This window comes from Pomacea canaliculata, linkage group LG3, assembly GCF_003073045.1.
Source record: "Pomacea canaliculata isolate SZHN2017 linkage group LG3, ASM307304v1, whole genome shotgun sequence".
Taxonomy (NCBI): domain Eukaryota; kingdom Metazoa; phylum Mollusca; class Gastropoda; order Architaenioglossa; family Ampullariidae; genus Pomacea; species Pomacea canaliculata.
In genome coordinates this window covers 43095119-43116084 of record NC_037592.1, presented here as the reverse complement: position 1 = coordinate 43116084, position 20966 = coordinate 43095119, and the positions used below count along the sequence as shown (strand labels likewise).

Here is a 20966-nt window from a genome sequence, read left to right as displayed (position 1 = left end):
TAGCCGGGAAAGGGAGAGGAAATGGAGGGGGAGGAATGGTGTTTTACACCGAGCCAGCAACTAAGACTATATCATGGCAAGGCAGTCAGCCCTGTAAACAGATGCCACTTGCAAAGAAAGAATAGCGTGCCCGAGACGAGAACTGAATCCATAACACCTAACCTTCACTGTATTGGTGACAGGCGTTCAGCGTTACGGAGGAAATGAAGGAGAGTGGAAGGTGCGAAAGGCAAGCGATCGGCGCGTGTGTCTAAGTGTGAGTCATGTTGAAAGGTCGAAATGTCAACAAAGGGGGAATGGAAAAGTCTTTTGTTGTGTTTGTTTGTTCATTCGTATAGTGGTTTCTCTTTATATTGAGTCGGGGAGCGTGAACGTCTCCTCGGTCTTGTAAAAGTCCTGACCAGACGTTCTGAGAAAACTTGTCAAATTCAACAGGGGGAGCGGCATCAGGTATTATCCACCTGCACAGGGCCCCCAAATTCCAGGGGCGGCAAGCCAATATATATTGAATAGAATATAAAACAGAGAAAATAACGACAGCTGACGTCATTGTGGCTGAAAAACATTGTGTTTCTTGTTAATATTTACTAATGTTGCTAGAGTCAGAGCAGTAAGCTACATGTAGCATTATAACTTTCTCCCGTAATGAGAATACCATGGGCCGCCACTTGGTTTGAAAGTTACGAACACGCCCATACAGAAACAAAGCTAGTGCCTGTGGGCGAGTCCTCCTACAAGTTAATGTTTCATCAGTTTTAATAAAGTATTAGTATTAGTACAATAGTCAAAGTGACATTGGCGGGTGAAGGGGCCACCGATTCTCTCTCTGCCCAGGGCCGCCACGATTCTAGAGCCGCCTCTGAGATGTCAATGTGGATTTGGACAACAAGTCTTATCCTGACGATGTCTAAATGTCAGTACTGTTGGACACGTTTCGTCCAGTCCGTGCTACAGTCCACTCACAAAACAGATCACTAATTGCACTGTTAGTCCTAATGACTAATTAGGGCAGACAATTGATGTTTCTCGTCACAAATTCTCATCATCGGCTCCAGCCTCCCTCTGTTGAGCAGCTTGAATGTGTTTTGCGTAAAGTTATTGCTGATGACGATGCCGTGTCTCCACGTCTGATGCTCCAGTCCAACTGTGCATCTTGGTATTGGCAGATCCGTCTTGAGCTCCGTGACCTGAAGTGAACTCGCCGGCGAGCTGAGCGTGTGTGGCAGCAGACTGGACTCACCATCCACAGAACAGACTCATAAGGTCGTCAAGCAAAGCCTTGCAAAATGTATCAACAAGGCCAAAACATCATATCTTAACGCCCAAATAATAATTGCACCTCCTCCAAGACACTTTTCAACATCTGAGTCGAATGACTGGAATTAACGAGGCCATGCCGCTGCCCACTCCCTGTCCTGCTTCACGGATGCCACAAGTGTTCTGTGACTATTTTTTGCTAACATTTCCGACATTCGATCATCCTTGGACTCGATATCGGTGCCTAACAGCATCTCTTGTGATGTTTTCCCGAGACGCTGTCTGGCCAAATTTCCGCCAGTCTCTGATGCTGTTATAAAGGCGATTATTCTGAACGCCAAGCCAACAACTTGCCAGTGAGACCAATACCCACAAGTCTTCTTCCTGAGTGTTTAGATATTTTACTTCCTTCCATCACACACATTGTAATGTCAGCTTGTCATCAGGTGCTTTCCCATCTTTGTTTACAAATGCCCTGGTGAAGCCACGCTGGATGTCGATGTGTTCAACAATTATCGCCCAGTTTCCAACTTGTCTTTTCTCTCAAAGGTCACAGAGAAAGTAGTTTTGACACAACTGTGGGCCTACTTACTGGAGCACCAGCTCATCCCCCATGCTCAGTCAGCATGTAGACCTTTTCACAGAACTGAAACTACTTTAATTAAAGTGAACACCGGTATATTATGTGCCCTTGACAGCAGTAATAGTTCTGCCTTAATTCTACTTGACCTTTCTGCTGCATTTGACACCATGGACCACTCTCTGCTCCTTCATAGACTACACACCCTCTAGGGGGTTTCTGGACCTGCACTAGCGGGGTTCAACTCCTGTCTCACTGACAGGACGCAGACTGTGTTTGTTGATGGTCAAACATCTCGCCCTGCTCCCATTTCTTGTGGTGTCCCTCAAGGCTCAGTACTCGGCCGAGTTCTGTTTATTTTGTAAATGAAGCCACTTTCATCTTGCATCCACTCTCACAACGTTTGTCATCAATCACATGCTGATGACACACAACTGTACTGCTCCACTCCACCCGCTGAATCTCACTCTGTTGACAGCGCCATAGAAGTCTGTGTCAGCGATGTCCAAGGCTGGATGGTAACAAACAAACAAACTTAAACTCAACGATGATGAAAATAGAAGCCCTCCTGTGCTCGAAAAGAAGAAATCACTCATCGCTCGTTTGTCAGCTTAATCACGTCAAGGTGGGCGAAAGCAACATCACCTTTGCATCATAGGTCAGGAATCTGAGATTTACTGTCACTGTCAACATGAACCTTGATAAATAAGTTACATGTGTCAGTCAGTCTGACCATTGTGGTAGACAAGTTACAGCTGTCTGTCTCATATGACAGACAACTTACGGCTTCATAAATTTCAGAAAGTACAAAACTCTGCTGGTACTTAGAGCTAGGAAAATATAACACTGCTCCTCTCCTTCGTTATCTGAACTGGCTTCCCTTCCGTTGTGGCATCATGTACAAGCTGTCCGTGCTTGCTGGCTCCTGCCCTGAATAATTCTCTGAACTGCTCCTCCCTTACATCTCAACTACACAACTCCGCTCGTCGTCTGATGATCGTCTCCTTACTCTTCCTGTCACCACAACAACATATGGCCACAGGATGTTTAGTTATTGTGCAGCCAAACATTGAAACTCTCTCCCTTTCCATACCCGTCACCTTCCCACTATTGAATCCTTTACACGTGCACTGAACACACACCTCTTGTGTAAACATGATTCTTAATACCAGTCTATACCATGCTAGTCCTTTGTCACACCCTTCCCACCTTTTCCTCTTAGTGCTATTTCCCTGCTCGCCGTCTTGAAAATCACGATACTCTCAGTCCTTGTTTATCTTTGCGTTTTCTTTGTTTTTATTCATCATAAGTAATGCTATCTTCTGTTGCTCCTACATTGTTTGTTTGTTCTTCTGTCCCTCGTATGCTGTCTATGTCTCGGTTTTTTTTAAAGGGCTAAGAACATGCTCCATATGAGTGCAAGTATGCGCTATACGATTTATAATATCGATGATGATAATAATACCAGTGTAATTTGACTTCTCATTCCTTTTTGTATTGTTGAATGTTACAATTTAAGTTGACTTCATTACAGTTGTAGTAGGTTGTAGTGGATTCCGAAGTCTATGATGCCAATCGAAAAGTGTCCTTGGTCATAAAATTGTTTATTATTCTACACATTCTTTCTTGTAAAGTTATGCGACTGCTTCTTCCTATCGTAAACTCAAAATATTTCTCCTAAAATGGCAACACTAGGATAAGCCTCCTTTTGTTCTTTACTTTAACTAAAATAGTACAATAAAAGGATTATTTTAGTTCTACAAAAATCTCCTTTCCTTTAGTAGGAATATCTTTTAATGAACGCATGTTTGCCCCTCATTTTACCTGCAGACATCAGATCCCCCTAAATCCGCCTTGAGGGCACATTTCTTAAAATAACATCTATTCGAGAGTTTTAACTTATTGTTATATATCCTTTACAATTGTCACTTTTGTATTCGTTGTGCAACTTCCACTGATCATGCTGTTTGTCATGCAAATGTGTAAGCGCTGAGAGCACGACCTTAATTTTGTGATAAAGTGCTCTACAAATGTACATTTATTAGTATCACTACCATCAGCTTTAATAAAGTGCGCACTTTAATCTCATTGGATAAAGTGAATGAAAAGTAAACAAATAAACAGCTTGATGTAGGACTTTGTTACAAAGAGCAAAAGTATCCACTGCGTACGTTATTTTTGCATTTTTAAAGTAAGTACCACTGCTTGGCTAAATAACTTGCATTAACGACTGCTTGTGTTTCTCGCAAACGAAATGACCAGTAATAAAGTTGTAAAATCATAAGACATATGCTTAAAGTTCAATGAATTAGAACAAACAAAGACAGGAAATACCATCGTTGTAGTTGAAGGCTGTAATCGCCTGTAGGGGAAGACTATTATCACATATGAGGGGAGACCTACAGTCCACGAATTACTCTGGAGTCGAGCACATTGACCAGGTATCTCCATGACAGATGTATTTTTCTTTACCATTGAGTGCATGAGTGCAGGGTGTAAACTCGAGATAGATACGTGTGTTGCAACGCCGATAGCGGCTCTACTTACTCTGATTGTCCCACTCAATTAGGATTCCAGCAACTACATACTGCTCCCCCAGGTCGACTTGCCAGAAAGGTTTAAGATCACCTTCAGCAGTGGACATGCATTCGGGAGCACTTGAAGGTATGGGTACCATGGTTGACTCTGTCTTGCCATTATTAGCAAGACAAGCCGGACCAGAAACAGGTTTAGGTTCCTTTAGAGTTGTACTTGCAATAGAGTTTTTACCAACTGCGACGTTTACTGTAACAAGGAAAAAATCAGATGTTTACATAACTGGAAAATCTATATTGATGAATATTACAGTTGAAAAATTACACACGAGTCAGAATGCAAGGAGAGCACTATTAGCAAAACACACGCTTGTTTATAAGTATGCGATCTTCGTTGTTTACAGCTCATAAAATATATATTAAACAATAAAGATAATGTGAGAAATACGATAATTTTCCCGAATCTCACTTAAAAAATACCCGAATCAAGCTTTTTACGACTCGTATTTACTTTTACGGGAAAGCTCGGAGAACACGTATTTGTTGTCTGCTTCACATTCTGCTCCTCCACAAGTGCATGATGGTACTGAAACCCACAAAACCAGAAGACTTTGTTTTGTATTTGTAAATGTTAAGGGCCAAAACGGAAAGAGGACAATTACAAGATATTATTACTACATTTATTAATATTCTTTTAATAATAATAATTGTTGTAGGCCATTGTTTGTATTTGGATGGGTAGTGCACGCGGCTGTACAGCAGAGGGATGAGGATGACAATGACGATGATCAACTTTATTTGTCACAGCGGGCACTTTGAACATGAGAAGGTGCTCTAGTTACAAAATAAAAGTTAGAAATAAAAGTAAAAATAAAGTTCGTTGCAAGGTGCAACGTTAAAAGATGTCAACATGAAAAATATTAGCATTGAAAAAAGAAAGTAAGTGACAATTTTATATGTGTAAAACAAACAAGCTTTCATCAAGAATAACCATGTGCGCACCACACACACACCACTGACACTTCATCTGAGATTGAGCAGCTGGACCGCAGATGGCACAACTAATTTCAGGTGTCTATTACTTTTACATATTGGCATACCTGAGTTTACCTGGTTTACCTGAGGTTAGTAATACAAATTCTCTCGTTAGTACATGATCAGGTATAGACAAAATGCGTGAAGCTTTCCCGTTTGTTGATCACAAACAGAAACTAAATCCCTTTGACACCAATTATCTTACAGCAGATGTGGACAATATTGTTCAGACTGTTCCTATCATTGACAGAGAGATTGCGAAACCAACGTACAAATGAAAAAGATAAAAGACTCTCATTAACGACTGGTAGAAACGGCCTAAGATTGCTTGACTAACTGAAAACCTATTGAGCTTACGAAGAAAGTACATTAAATTCTTTTCATTTTTTTCGCCACTTTTAACAATGTGTTCGATGTTTAAATTCCATTTGATCTGGCAATCAAAAATAGTTCCCGGGTGTCTGAAAAAGTTAACAAGTTCAACAGGTTTACTGTGTAATCACACTGGCAGCAACAAAATCTTGGATTTTCCTAAAGTCTATATTTACTTCTTTTGTTTTGTCTACATTTAACTCCAGTAAGTTCTCGTCGCACCACTGTACAAAATTTGTGAAGGCATTACCATGGCCTCTCTTACGTTCCTGAAAAAGAGTCAACAATGCAGTGTCATCAGAGAACTTAATGACCTTTAGCGTGTTGCTCTCACAAGACTTGTGTTGATGGAACGATATACGATGTACAAAAGTTGGGTCAATGCACCAAAGATTGCGAGATGAGATTCCGTACAAGTGTCAATAACTGTCAGATATTTTTGACTGCAGAACTTTACTGACTTGTCAAAGATTCCGTGTAATGGCAGGGCTGCATTCACCGCATCTGTTCAGTGTGCCTAACCTTCCTTTGTCTTCCTTTTATCATCGCTGGTCAGCGCAGAGAGTGCGACTTACCTTGGTCGTGATGCAGAGTTACAAGTGCAGAGTTACAAGTGCACTAATTAAATGTCTTACCTTTTGGCCTCCTGCATGATGACAAGAGATAAATAAGTGATCCTCCTCGACGAAACGATTCTCAAGTCGTTCGAGGTACCCTAGTGCCATCCGTACCGATTTCAGACGAAATTCAAACGCTCTCCACTATTTCCCTGTTATAACTCATCGTGTTATACCTTGCCAGAAAGCCCGGAGTCTATATGTTCATCTTCTTCAAAGAACGATTCAAATACATGTATTAAACAATCAAAAAGATATGTCTGCAAAAGTTTAGGAGTAAACAAACGTGGTCGGCCATCTCGACGCTAATCTTTGAACCCGCGTCTCTCAAAATGGCCGCCACCGTACTTTCACACTTCAAACGTTGATAACTCACTCAATGTCAGGACTAGAACAACAACTTTTGTATCAAAAGAAAGTTCAGAACCTGTACTTTTTAAAAATATGCAATATGCCAAATCTCAAATTCCCGACTAAATTTCGTCGTGGAGGGTCACATATAGTAAAAGTCTCGATGATAAACAAAACGACTGTCGGCGAAATGTCCGCCGTCGAAAAGTCCGGGTACCTGTTTTACAGTACAAATGAAGAGAAAATTATGCAATGTGGTCTTTTTATATTTTTGATCCCGAAAAAAGGAGGTTGGAACTCATTAGGGTGATTGCTCACTATGATGGTTAAGGGCTTTTAGAAGGAGTATGCATGTGTAGGGGGAGGGGAAAATGTGCACACAAACTATTTGTCCTGGACCAGTCCGTGCCTCCATGTTTTTAGGTTATTTTAACCTCTTCTCTACTTATGGACTGCAATGTAGAAAGCATGTATGGGAGAATGAATGAGAATGTCAGCGGGTGTGGATTTGAGAATGTGGTTTAGAATAGTAGTATAGGATAAATTCGAGTTACCGGTTTTTTCCAGTGTGGGCTAATTGAGTTGGAGACCTTTTGAAGGAGGAAGCATCACCTCCACGGACCATTCATCGATCGCCTTCGGTCCAACACCCAGCAGCACGTGGGGTCGGTGCACCTTCGACCTCGTGACGTCACCGTGGAGTACGGCTGCTGTGACCCCGGGACACCCTCGTGACGTCACCGTGGAGTATGGCTGCTGTGACCCCGGGACCTACGACACGGCCGGTGTGTACAGCCTGGGACTGTCATACGTCGCTGAGCTACACGGAGCGACCAAAGAGTTTCCTACCTCCCCGGGGAAGGAAAACCCGCTCCTAGTGGATTACAAGTGTGATTTGTGTTATTCGTATTCAGACAGACTGGAGATGCGAAGGGTGACAACACTACGCTAGTCGGGCGCCGAACTGTGAGCATGGTTACAGGCAACTGATATTGTTAAGATCTGGTATTGAGACTAAGCTTAGAGAAGGTGTGTTGGTGAGTCAGTATGCATGGTTAGGAACTGATACATCGAGGACTAGAACATTGGAAACTAAGTTAAAAACTGAGAGACTCGTAGATAATTAAGAGTAGAGGCTGCATTACCAGATGTTTACTTATCACAGATGGTTTTGACCACCTTTTAGAAAGAACTGTGTGTTGAGACATTTTTTTTTCGTAAAGTCATGATCAACTTGATAACGAAAATAACATGATTTGGACAGCCTCATGCAATCGTTATTTTTTGTGTTGAAAGAACGCGTATGGATGTTATGTGTGTGTTGCTCTAGTGAGAGCTGCTTAATCTGCTCAGTGTTTTAATTGCTGATACTGAAAGGCCAGACAGGACCTCTTTTCCTCCGGAAGTATCTATTTTGTCTTCAAAGCAGAGAGTACTAGAGCACTTTTACTGCACCACGCCACCAGGTGATCCATCTCCCTTTTTTGGTGATGAGACTTTCCATCATGGCGTCATCGGCAAACGCCACCATCTGAATAGCTGAGTGAGATGAGACAGTCGTTGGTGAAAAGACAGCACAAGAAGAGAGAAAGAGAGAGGGGGCAAGGGACGCCTGTGGGGAGTACCAGGATGGTGGACAGACGATTATTGACTCTTACTCTCTGGGTCGGTGCAAGACAAAGCCAAGGATCCAGAAGCAGACTGAATGGGAGAGACCTAAGACTGAGCTTATCAAAAATGTTCTGCGCAATAACAGAGTTAAAAGCGAGCTGTAGTCTGCAAAGCGGGTTTGTGCAATAAAACCAGAGGATTCGAGATGATGGAGGATTAGGTAAAGAGTTAGAGAAGACAGTATCGTCCAGCGACTAATTAGGCTGATCGGCAAGCTCGAAAGCGTCCAGTTTGTGTCTGGTGATACATAAGAGATGTCTGACAATCAGTCTGTACCGATTTCTTCTTACGACACATGTCAAGGCCACCGGTCCGTAGTCGTTTAGAGACGTCACTTTGGTCTTCTCGGGACAGGAACGACTGATGCAGTAAAGGACGACAGAGAGTTCAAGGGATGTGTCGAATATGTCAGTAAATACAGAAGAGAGCTGGTTGGTGTGCTTGTGTGCGTGCATGTGTGTTTGTGTGGGGGGGAGGGGTGAAGATTGGTAGTGGGTGTGTCAGATCGTCTTTTTATGTTTGTTGTACAGTATACACTACTATTGGTGCCTTGTACTGTGGCTATGACTATGGCAACGAAAGCACCTCTTTTGTTCTTGAGACTACAACAGCCCCAAAAGATACCCTCCTTCCTCAACTATCGGACTGTGACGGTCAGGGATAGAGAGGGGACGGGGGTGGCATAGCCAGCCCTGGTTGTTACCCCTCTACCATGTAAAAATCGTGGGCCCACGTGAGTTTTGGACCTCATGTGTCAGCCAAGAAGTGCTCACCCCCGGTGGAGTGTGACGGGGGTGAGTATTAATACACGAGCGTGGAAAGCCAAGGCGGGGGGGGCTGTTGGGAGTTGGGTTTTTGGAAGCTGCTAGCTGTAGCGAGGTGCATCACAACTATTGGCTGTCGGGGACTAGTGAGGGGAGACTCTGCACGGCCTTCAAGAAACGAGGAGGATACCTCAGGACTGGAGACGCTGCACAGTCTCCAAGAAACTCTACGATTGTATGCGGAGAGCGGACTCTACTGCAGTGAGCGGGAAGTGAGGCGCCGGGCTCGAAACGGCTCTAGGTGTGACAGCAGGAGTCGGCGCGACGACGACGACGACACCAGCACAACGGTAGCAGCGCAACTAAGAGGATGGTGGTCGAGTAGAGGAATTCCCCCATCATCTCAAACAGCCAGAGAGGTCGTTACGACGACTGGAACGCCGGGAGTAAAGACCTATCTTCATAAACTCTACTTCTGTGTGCGGAGAGCGAGGAGGGCGGGAGCCGGTGTGAGAAAGTTCAGGAGACACCTGACTACAGCGGAGCAGGTGTCAAGTGTCTGGGCACCATCGTCACCCACGTGGAGGGAGCAGTAAGATTTTCCTATTCATTAGCTAAATTATCAGGGTAAGGGGGAAAGGTTCGAACTGTTCAAGAAGACGGAGAAACTTTGTGAAACGAACGTGTAGAGTGGGACATTGGTATTTAGTAGCGGTGTTGTGCACCCTGAGTAATCTAGCCACGTGACTGTGTTTTCTTGCTGGCAGTGCGAAATAGTTGATTTTACATTTATATTCATTGATTTCATGCCATTTCAGAATAGTTAATTGCAGTTAAGGAAGAAGACCATATGATTTATTGAGGATATATGTGTGTGATAACTTGTTGCTTTGTATAACTGTTATAATTTGTGTTGACCAGTGGGTTAGGAGGACTAGCGTGATTTAAGCAACATGCTAGACCTCTGTCAGTAAATAGACGAGCAGCCCATGGGCAGATCTTTGTCTAGTGTGTGAAAGTGCGCGTGGACGTGTTGTGTGTGTTGCTTTGGTGACAGCCGCATCCGTGACACAGACACAGACACAGAGAATGTTACTTGTAGAACCGCCGCTGATATTGTGCAAGCAGTGCACCAACCTGTAAACTCCTGTCAATTGATAGGCTTTTCTGACCTGGATAAACATGGATGAACATTTGATCACATTTAGCAATGATCTTCGAGAGCTATAATTTTCTTGCATGTTTGTGTATTCATGAAGATGCCGGCCTATAAGGCTGGCTCATGCTGGAGAATGTCTTACTATAAATGAGCTTCTAATACTCGTGTGATGATAACTTTATATTTACCTTCACACTTTGGAGGTTTCCAGCCTTGACGACAATAACACGTCCCATCCTTAGCGTTGCATGTGTTTCCACATCCTGGTCCACATGTCTCACTGCAGTTGTCTCCCCAGTAACCCGCACTGCAACCTGTTCACGGAACATGCATGGCTTTAAGAGACAGCGCGTCTTTACAGATAACTACAAAAACTTTAAGGTAAGTAGATGCTTTCACTAATTTTCATGCCAGAGAGCTAACAGACGTTGACAAAAGCAGTTAATTTTCAATGGATACATTCGATATCCACACAAAATCAAGCAAAAGGAAGAAAGAAAACGTGTTCAAGACAATTTGTTATTTTATGGAAAGGAAGACCTTTCATGTTAAGTTTCTCTTCTTTCGAAATAGTGTGTGATAAAAGTTATGTGCTGTTCATCTTAGAAAAATTTCAATCATAAGAAATCTTCTATTGCACGTTTCAAACAAACTTTAGGTGGCCTGTGGTCAGTTCATAACTATTTGTAGAACCGTCTTCTCTGTTACTCTTGAACTGGCAATGTACCTGCTGTGATCTGATTTTACTTTTCTTAGCAAGCAATAAATTATATGTTCATATTCAACCAGCAGGACCTCAGAAACGATACTAATTTATATCATCAATTTCATAAATCAGTTATTAGGTGTGGTAGTCTCAAAGCTGTGCTATAAAGCTGTCCTTTTGTCATTAGTATGATTAGTAAAACACCTAATTATGTTTACGTGTTACCCTCATACGTTTTTGAGGAAAATACAGCTTCATCCTACACTTCAGATGAGTAAGATTTTTTAGCTAAGTTTACTTAAATAAATAAAACTAGTTACCTTTTAAACATTTACCAGTGGTATTATCGCAGTAGCCTTCCTGGTCTGTTCCACTACATGTCTTACTACACTCTTGTGAACAGTTCGCACCCCAATAATCCTTTGAGCATCCTAAAACAAAATCACTTTATATATATCATACACGACATCGGTGGCGGACTCTGGTTGAGGTCTTATGTGCAACCTGATGCACGAAGAGGAATAGATAGATATACATGCATATTTTTTATATTTTAGTGCTCAGATTTTCAATCTCTAAGAAAATATAACAGAGAAAATCGGTAAGAAATCAGGACTGATATAATGTCACGACCACGTCACACACTGACGTCACCGCCTCACACACGGCGTTCACGCGCATTCGAACAACACAAAACACAACGATTTGTCCGTGGGATTCTCGTCTTTTTTTTTTTTTTTTTACTGTAATAGCCAGCTGTTACTTATCCTCTCTTTCGGTGGACAGCTGGTCAACAGGTCGAGCACACACAGAAAGCAAAATAAAGAATACCAAGTAGAGTACAGATCCACCAGCTTTCCTCCACTGCCTCAAATATACATGAAAATCACCACTCCCTCTCACTCGTCCAAAACCATCCAAAGTACATTTCTAACTGGTCAGTCCTGTACCAAGAAAAGGAGCGCCGCTCTGGAACTCGGTCCAGAATACAAATGGTCTCCCTGATAATTTATAGACAAAATGAAAACACTGTCACTGTTCGCCAGTGTCACTTCAACGAACATAAAAAGGTCCGACGTATCTCTGCGTCAGGACCGCTCCCACTCAGTCCACGACGAGCGTACAGGTTCACTTACACACTCCCGAAACACACTAAGGCACATATTCCATCAGGATCTCCGTAGCTGGCACACACAATGCTACACAATGCTACACCACAACAAAAACTCAAGGAATCACCATTATTTTACATTTTACCATTATACAACGCTGTCCTAAAATCACTTTAGTCTGTGTGGCGATGCCTGCACCAACACCCTTTTGGTCTCGCTAGGTAAATTATAATATGTCGTCAAATATGCTTTTTGCTGATCGTTTTACCCACACCTATAATTTCATGCAAAGGACAACAATACTCTGTAACGAAACACAAAACAAAGGGACGTAAAAATTACAGGGTGACAACTCTTGATTTCCAACACCTTTTCTCTTTTCTTAATATGAAACTGAACTGTTTGTGTATCAGAATTTTTTCATTTAATATCTATAACTAAACACACTGTAATGATTGCATGGTTCACACAGGTATGACCACAGAGATAAAAAGGACTTTGATTGCCGTTTAAAACGTGCAGGCAGAACTGAGTACAAGTCATCTGTCACGCGTATTACATTAGTGTGTTTGTGTGTATGTGTCGTGAACGACTTTGAAATGATGTATATTTCTTTTCTCTCAAAACAAGTGTCTAAAAGTATTAGATTATGTTTATTCAAGATAATCTTTTATGCCGTGAAGCTGTTTGTTTCGATATTTTCTGAAACACCTCATGCTGATTTCTATGTTTTTACAGATGTCAATGTCCACAAGTTCCAGAGACTAATAGATGACAGGCCTGGGGACACTATGAGGTTCCTAAAGTCAAATAGGTCTGAACAAACCAAAATACCCAGGATGAGGCTTAATGGAGCGTATCTAACAAGCAGAACACCCAAGCATAGAGAGTACCAGCAAAGGAAAAGGAAAAGGAAAGGGCACCAGCACAGTGCACCACCCAAACAGACGGCAAACCTATTCACCAACAGAAAAAGAGAACACAAAACAAAATAGACGATACATGCGGCGGCACAAGACAGCGAACCCATCACCCACCCCTACAGTGCCAAATCACCGCGAGGGAGAAGCACTTTACCTGAAAAAAAATCATCAACAACATCAGCAACAACGACGACGACGACGATGACGACGTAAGGGGAGAGAGCAGCCTGAGAGAAAGACGCAGCGAGTCATCGCCAACCAGCAGCCCGGTTGACTGAGTCTGTGCTCGGACCTACTTTCTGTCTTAGATAAATCCTTCAGGTGGCCAGCAGGCTGTCACCACAATCAAGAGCTTCCAACAGCCTACGGACACGCGTTCAAGCATTATTTACAGAGTGAACGCGAGTGTCAGCCGTGTGGTAGGTCACCGTCTGGGGGCTACCATAAGGCGATCGCTTGACTGAAGCAACATCAGAAGGAAGGATGGAACCAGTTTCTGACAGCGGACGTCGCCTGCTGGAGGCCTTCACACAACTGGAAGCAGCGCCGAAAGCAGACGACACGGAAGATCTCCAGCAATGGATGTGCGGCGACGTGGCCTCGCATCCAGAGGAGTTTGCTGCGCGGAAAGACACAGAACACAAGACCAGAGACAGAACACAAGAACAGAGACAGAACACAAGATCAGAAGCAGAACACAAGACCAGAGACGGAACACAAGACCAGAGACAGAACACAAGATCAGAAGCAGAACACAAGACCAGAGACGGAACACAAGACCAGAGACAGAACACAAGACCAGAGACAGAACACAAGACCAGAAGCAGAACACAAGACCAGAGACAGAACACAAGACCAGGAGGAAACATGAAATCAATTTAACGAATGAAACGCCCTTCAAAGAGCGTCATCGCCGCATTCCACCAGGTATGCATGACCAAGTCAAAGACTGCTTGCAACAGTTGTTACACAATGACATTATTCGTCGTTCGCTTTCGCCATGGTCCTCCAATGTGGTGTGGGTGAAAAAGAAAGATGGCTCCCTGAGACAATGCGCTTATTACAGACAGCTGAATGCACGCACCACTAAGGACTCCTCTGCCTTGCCAAGAGTTATGAAGAATTACTTCACACACTTTGCAAAATACTTCACTGTGTTAGACTTGAAAAGCGGCTATCACCAGATGGAGATAGCGCAAGAACACCAAGAACGCACGGCATTCAGTTTCTCCACTTGTCTTCTATGAGTATAACAGCATGGCTATGGGCTTAGCTAATGCACCAGCCACCTTCCAGCGGCTGATGAAGGAATGTCTGGAGGACTTACAGCTCCACATCTGCCTAGTTTTCCTCGATCACATTAAAGTTTTCTCTGACACTTTCGATTAACATCTGGAGAGGGTAGAGCGAGTACTACAGCGCTTGGAAGAAAATGGATTCAAGCTTAACCCCTAGAAGCGTTTATTTTGCCAGGACAGAGTGAAATATGTCGGACATCTTGTCTCCTTACCCGGGATTGAAGCTGACCCAAAAAATGTGCGAAAGTGCGTGACTGGCCGACACCTGCAAACCTAGAGGATGTAAGAGGATTTCGAGGTTTTGCCGGACACTGCAGAAGATTTATGAAAGGCTTTTCCAAGATCGCGAAGCCACTTGTCGATCTTACGCCAGTATCGCACAAAAAGAAAACAGGAGGAGAAGATCTGAAAAGAGCCAACAAGCTAAGTGGCGGGGTGCCAGGAGGAGGAGGCATCATTAATGACGTTAGAGGACTTTTTAACGTCTTCACCGATTGTGGGGTACCCTGACTGTAAGCTACCCTTCGAGCTCCATATCGATGTTAGCACGTCGGGGTTAGGAGCAGTCCTCTATCAGGAACAAGAAAGGACAGCAGCGAGTATTGTGCTGTGCCAGCAGAGGACTGAATAAAGCCGAGAAAAACTAACCAGCATGCAAGCTGGAGTTCTTGTCTCTGAAATGGGCAGTAACACAGAAAGTTCACGATTATCTCTATGGCCATAAGTTTCCGGTGAAGACGGAAAAGAACGCGTTAACGCACGTGTTAACACCAACCACACTAGGAGCAGCGGACACCGGTGGCTGGCAGCGCTGGCGACGTACAACGTTTACATCACGTACAGGCTGGGCAGCAGCAACGCACACTCCGACGCACTGTGCGAAGGAGCACACCGGGATTCGTCCATCGTGTGTTGCAACAAAACTTTAACCATCTATAGCTGATAGATGGGGTTTTTATATCAGTTATCAATAAGCAGCCACCCAAACAGCTGGTACTGCCATCCAGCTACGTGCTCAGAGTGTTGCAAATGTTGCACAGTGATGTGGGCCACCCAGGTCATGAATGAACGCTGCACGTTCTGCGAGACAGGTTCTGTTGGAGAGGGAGGGTCGGTGATGTGGACAATGACATCAAGACGTGTTCGCGGTGTGTTGACAGAAAGGCGCACCTGACAGTCGTGCTCCGCTAGTGAATGTTGTTACGACTCGGGAGCTAGTGTGCGTCGACTGCCTTACCATAGAAGCAGCTATGGGGGTCTTTCAGCACATCTTAGTTATTACAGACCACTTCACCCAGTGTGCACAGGCCATGCCAACCAAGAACACGACAGCAAACACAACGGCGCCAGCCCTGTTCTATAACTTCACTGCGCACTACGGGATGCCCTGCCGGCTGTACTCCGATCAAGGTGCTAATTTTGAAAGTCGTCTAATCAAAGAATTGTGTCTGATAACGGGATTGCATAAATCTCGGACTACCCCATACCACCCTAGGGTTCAATCGCACATTGCTCACGGAAACATATCCAATGGATTTTCTAGAACATAATACTGTATATACCATACACACAAAATGCAGTGTCTTTCAGCTTTTCGTCAAGAGCGCGATGTGAAAAGGTGTTAAATAGTCCTCCTCCGATTGTTGGGGAAAACCCGCACGTGTACTACAAGTTGGTTTGCGCATGCGCACACGTGGATTTTGTCGACGGCCCAAGAGCTGTGCTGCGGTGAAACGGGTGACACAGCGACCGGTCAGTTCTCGGGAGGTCCGAGGTTTAGCGATGCGGAAAATGCTGGAGAAATCTATTCCACAACGGACACTATTTAAATCAAAGACGCTCTGCAAAAGTCTCAATTCTTCCCACCCACACACCCAAACAAAAAATAAAACACAACAAACAAACAAACAACAAACCAAACTTACTAGCTAATAGCAGTGATATGAGGGCGGATTAATACAGAATAGTCCGCGATTGCCACAGTTCGTGGAACACTTTGATGTTCGTCACATGACTACTGTCATCTTTTGCCAACTGCTGAGAGTCTTGATTCGCTTTCTGTCGTAGCAGGTTCTTTGTTGTATTTAGCTAGGGTTGGTGTCATTCTCTTGTGCTAGGCGAAACGTACGTGCCTCAGGGTCCAGTGATGGTGCTTTTGTGGCTGAGGGAGTGGAGTGAGTAGTAGGGTCAAAGATGGAGATAGAAGTCCCATGGTGACCATGTGTTGATTGTTGATGATGAGAACAGCAAATTTCCTCTTTCAACTCATCTGTTTGCTTTTGAAGAGATTCAACTATTGCCTTTAACGTTTCGTTGGGGTTTTTTTTTTTTTTAACATCGAAGAGTGCGCTTGCTAGCATCTCTGCTTTATAGGCAATGTGTTTTGCCAATTCGCGATGGCAATCTTCTATCTGTTGTTTCATTATTTCTGTCATTTTTAGAAAGTTTTCTAATTTTTCAACTATCAGATTGTTGGGTGTTTGAGACTGTCTGCTTCTTTTTGTCAGACTTCCCACTCTCTTTCTGACGCCCTTCTGTTGCTCCTATTTCTTCCATTTTCTCAGGAGTACTAAACAGACTTTCATCAGCGCTGAATTCTTTTATCCTTGTTTCCTTTTCTTGTCTTTTTTCGGAGCCATGACTTACTTTCCAACAGACGCAGGAAAAGCAGCACAGCACCAACAAGCACAATACCTACAAACTCAGTCAGCCCTCGGCGTCGTCCAACACACCATTTCTTAGGCGAGTGCAGGTCAGCAACTGAACAGTCATAAATTACTTGAACTACCTCTCCTTCATGCTGCAAACATCTCTCGAATCACAAATCACATTATGGATTGACTCTTAAATTTAAAACCATTTCTAGTCTGAAGCATAGGAAGTCTCCATAAATATGTTGTCCTCCGTCATTCAAAGGCCGAACATTTACGTTTGGTCTAAAAAAACACATTTGGTCACCGAACGAAGTCACACACACACACGTCCTTCTTCCGGCATGACCATCTCTCAGCCCCCAGCTTTCAAACATGAAGTACTACGATTGTTAGAGCTGTCTTGTTGTAGTTACTCCATATTCATAGCAAGCTCAATTCGTCGTGCTTTTTTTTAACTTTTAGTCTCCTCCTAGTTATTTAGAATTTTCTTTTCCGTTCCACGTTTGTCCATTTTTTTCAGGATGGATCGAAAAGTTTTATCTGTGCTTATGACAGGGGAAAATGTTTTATCCAGGGGAGGTTTGATTAGTAGTGCACAGAATCGCCTCACTGTGGCTTAACCCTCACCTCCCTCCACCATCGGACCCCCCCATTCTTGTATGCGAGACAGTACTCGTTAGACCTTTGAAAGTAATATTTGTGTCTCCTAGATTCGAGGACTATACCGAGTTTCTGAACGGTGGTGCACGTAAAGAACAATGTCAACAATTTACACAAAGACACAAATTAATAAGGGCCTGAGGTCAATGTATCATGACCTTTTCGCGACTAATGAGCACTTTGAGAGCTTCATTTTGCCCTCCCCCAAACCTACAAACTTATAAGTACCTAAAAGGTGTCAAGTGACTGGGTACCATCGTCACCCACGTAGCGGGAACAGTAAGACTTCCCTACTCATTAGCTGAATTGTCAGGGTAAGGGGAAGGGTTCGAACTGTTCAAGAAGACGGGAAAACTTGAAACGAACGTGTAGAGTGGGACATTGGTATTTAGTAGCGGTGCTGTGCACCCTGAGTAATCTATCCACGTGACTGTGTTTTCTTGCTGGCAGTGCGAAATAGTTGATTTGACATTTATATTCATGGATTTCATGCCATTTCAGAATAGTTAATTGCAGTTAAGGAAGAAGACCATATGATTTATTAAGGATACATGTGTGTGATAACTTGTTGCTTTGTATAACTGTTATAATTTGTGTTGACCAGTGGGTTAGGAGGACTAGCGTGATAAGCAACATGCTAGACCTCTGTCAGTAAATAGACGAGCAGCCCATGGGCAGATCTTTGTCTAGTGTGTGAAAGTGCGCGTGGACGTGTTGTGTGTGTTGCGTTGGTGACAGCCGCGTCCGTGACACGGACACAGAGAATGTTACTTGTAGAACCGCCGCTGATATTGTGCAAGCAGTGCACCAACCTGTAAACTCCTGTCAATTGATAGGCTTTTCTGACCTGGATAAACATGGATCAACATTTGATTACATTTAGCAAACATCTTCGAGAGCTATAATTTTCTTGCATGTTTGTGTATTCATGAGGGTGCCGGCCTATAAGGCTGGCTGATGCTGGAGAATGTCTCACTATAAATGTGCTTCTTCTTTTTGTGCGATGATAAATTTATATTTACCTTCACACTTTGGAGGTTGCCAGCCTGGTTGACACTCACACTGCCTATTCGTCTTGTTGCAAGAGCCTTTACATCCTTGTCCACAGGGCTGACTGCAGTTGTCTCCCCAGTACCCGACACTGCAATCTGTTCACGGAACATGCATGGCTTTAAGAGACAGCGCGTCTTTACAGACAACTACAAAGACTTTAAGGTAAGTAGATGCTTTCAATAATTTTCATGTCAGAGAGCTAACAGACGTTGACAAAAGCAGTTAATTTTCAATGGATACATTCGATATCCACACAAAATCAAGCAAAAGGAAGAAAGAAAACGTGTTCAAGACAATTTGTTATTTTATGGAAAGGAAGACCTTTCATGTTAAGTTTCTCTTCTTTCGAAATAGTGTGTGATAAAAGTTATGTGCTGTTCATCTTAGAAAAAGTTCAAGCATAAGAAATCTTCTATTGCACGTTTCAAACAAACTTTAGGTGGCCTGTGGTCAGTTCATAACTATTTGTAGAACCGTCTTTTCTCTTTCTCTTGAGCTGACTAATGTACCTGTTTGTAAATTATCTGTCCATATTCAAGCAGCAGGACCTCAGAAACGATACTGATTTATATCATCAATTTCAGAAATCAGTTATTAGGTGTAGTAGTCTCAAAGCTGTGCTACAAAGCTGTCCTTTTGTCATTAATGTGATTAGTAAAACACCTAATTATGTTTGCATGTTACCCTCATACGTTTTCGATGAAAATACAGCTTCATTCGACATGAACACTTGAGATAAGTAAGATTTTTCGGCTAAGTTTTTTCCATTACATGTCTTACTACACTCTTGTGTACAGTTCGCACCCCAATAATCCTTTGAGCATCCTAAAACAAAAATCACTTTATATATATATATGTCACGACATCGGTGGCGGACTCTGGTTGAGGTCTTATGTGCAACCTGATGCACGAAGAGGAATAGATAGATATACAAGCATTTTTTTTTTTTTTTTTACATTTTAGTGCTCAGATTTGCAATCTCTTCGTAAAATATAACAGAGAAAATCAGTCAGAAATCAGGATTGATATAAACAACAAAAACTCAAGGAATCACCATTATTTTACATTTTACCATTATACAACGTCGTCCTAAAATCACTTTAGTCTGTGTGGCGATGCCTGCACCAACACCCTTTTAATCTCGCTAGGTAAATTATAATATGTCGTCAAAAGTGCTTTTTGCTGATCGTTTTACCCACACCTATAATTTCATGCAAAGGACAACAATACTCTGTAACGAAACACAAAACAAAGGGACGTAAAAATTACAGGGCGACGACTCTTGATTTCCAACACCTTTTCTCTTTTCTCAATATCAAACTGAAATGTTTGTGTATCAGAATTTTTTCATTTAATATCTATAACTAAACACACTGTAATGATTGCATGGTTCACACAGGTATGACCACAGAGATAAAAAGGACTTTGATTGCCGTTTAAAACGTGCAGGCAAATCTGAGTACAAGTCATCTGTCACGCGTACTTCATTAGTGTGTTTGTGTGTATGTGTCGTGAACGACTTTGAAATGATTCATATTTCTTTTCTCTCAAGACAAGTTTCTAAAAGTATTAGATTATGTTTATTTAAGATAATCTTTTATGCCGTGAAGCTGTTTTTTTTTTCGATATTTTCTGAAACACCTCATGCTGATTTCTGTTTTTACAGATGTCAATGTCCACAAGTTCTAAAGACTAATAGATGACAGGCCTAGTGACACTATGAGGTTCTTAAAGTCAAATGGGTGTGAACAAACCAAACTAGCCAGGATGAGGCTTAATGGAGAGTATCTAACAAGATACAAGGACCACACTTCATGTGCATGTGGGGATGGATTAAGCACCACACATGGGCTGCTAGAGTGTAATGAAAACAACTTAGACAGGGAAGAACTTAAACACTTCTTACACAAATATAGACTGGCACTAAACCTTAACAGCTGCCTTAACCCTCCAAAAGAGCTGTGGCACAATACACTGTCATTAGTGGCATCAGTAGCAGAAAGCCACAAACTCTAGACTAATCTGTTAGACAAAAGATAAATAGATTAAAAAGAACAGATGTACACCCACAGGAAGGCGACACTAAACCGTATAAAACTAAGACTAACAAGAACAAGCTAAAAGCATACATCACCACAGGCATAGTTAGAGAGTACCAGCAAAGGAAAACGAAAGGGCAGCAGCACAGTGCACCACCTAAACAGACTCGGCAAACCTATT

At 42.8% G+C, this 20966-nt stretch overlaps 1 protein-coding gene across 1 annotated transcript in view; it reads right to left on the bottom strand.

Moving 5' to 3' along the window:
* The window catches only part of LOC112559700, a 68541-nt gene that overhangs the window by 19582 nt on the left and 27993 nt on the right, over positions 1 to 20966 (bottom strand). The window contains exons 9-13 of the mRNA XM_025231034.1: positions 18716 to 18841; positions 11367 to 11477; positions 10529 to 10654; positions 4883 to 4957; positions 4385 to 4621 (exon numbers count right to left, since the gene is read on the bottom strand). Of these exons, the coding sequence (XP_025086819.1) occupies positions 4385 to 4621; positions 4883 to 4957; positions 10529 to 10654; positions 11367 to 11477; positions 18716 to 18841 (675 nt within the window). The remainder of the gene's footprint in view (positions 1 to 4384; positions 4622 to 4882; positions 4958 to 10528; positions 10655 to 11366; positions 11478 to 18715; positions 18842 to 20966) is intronic.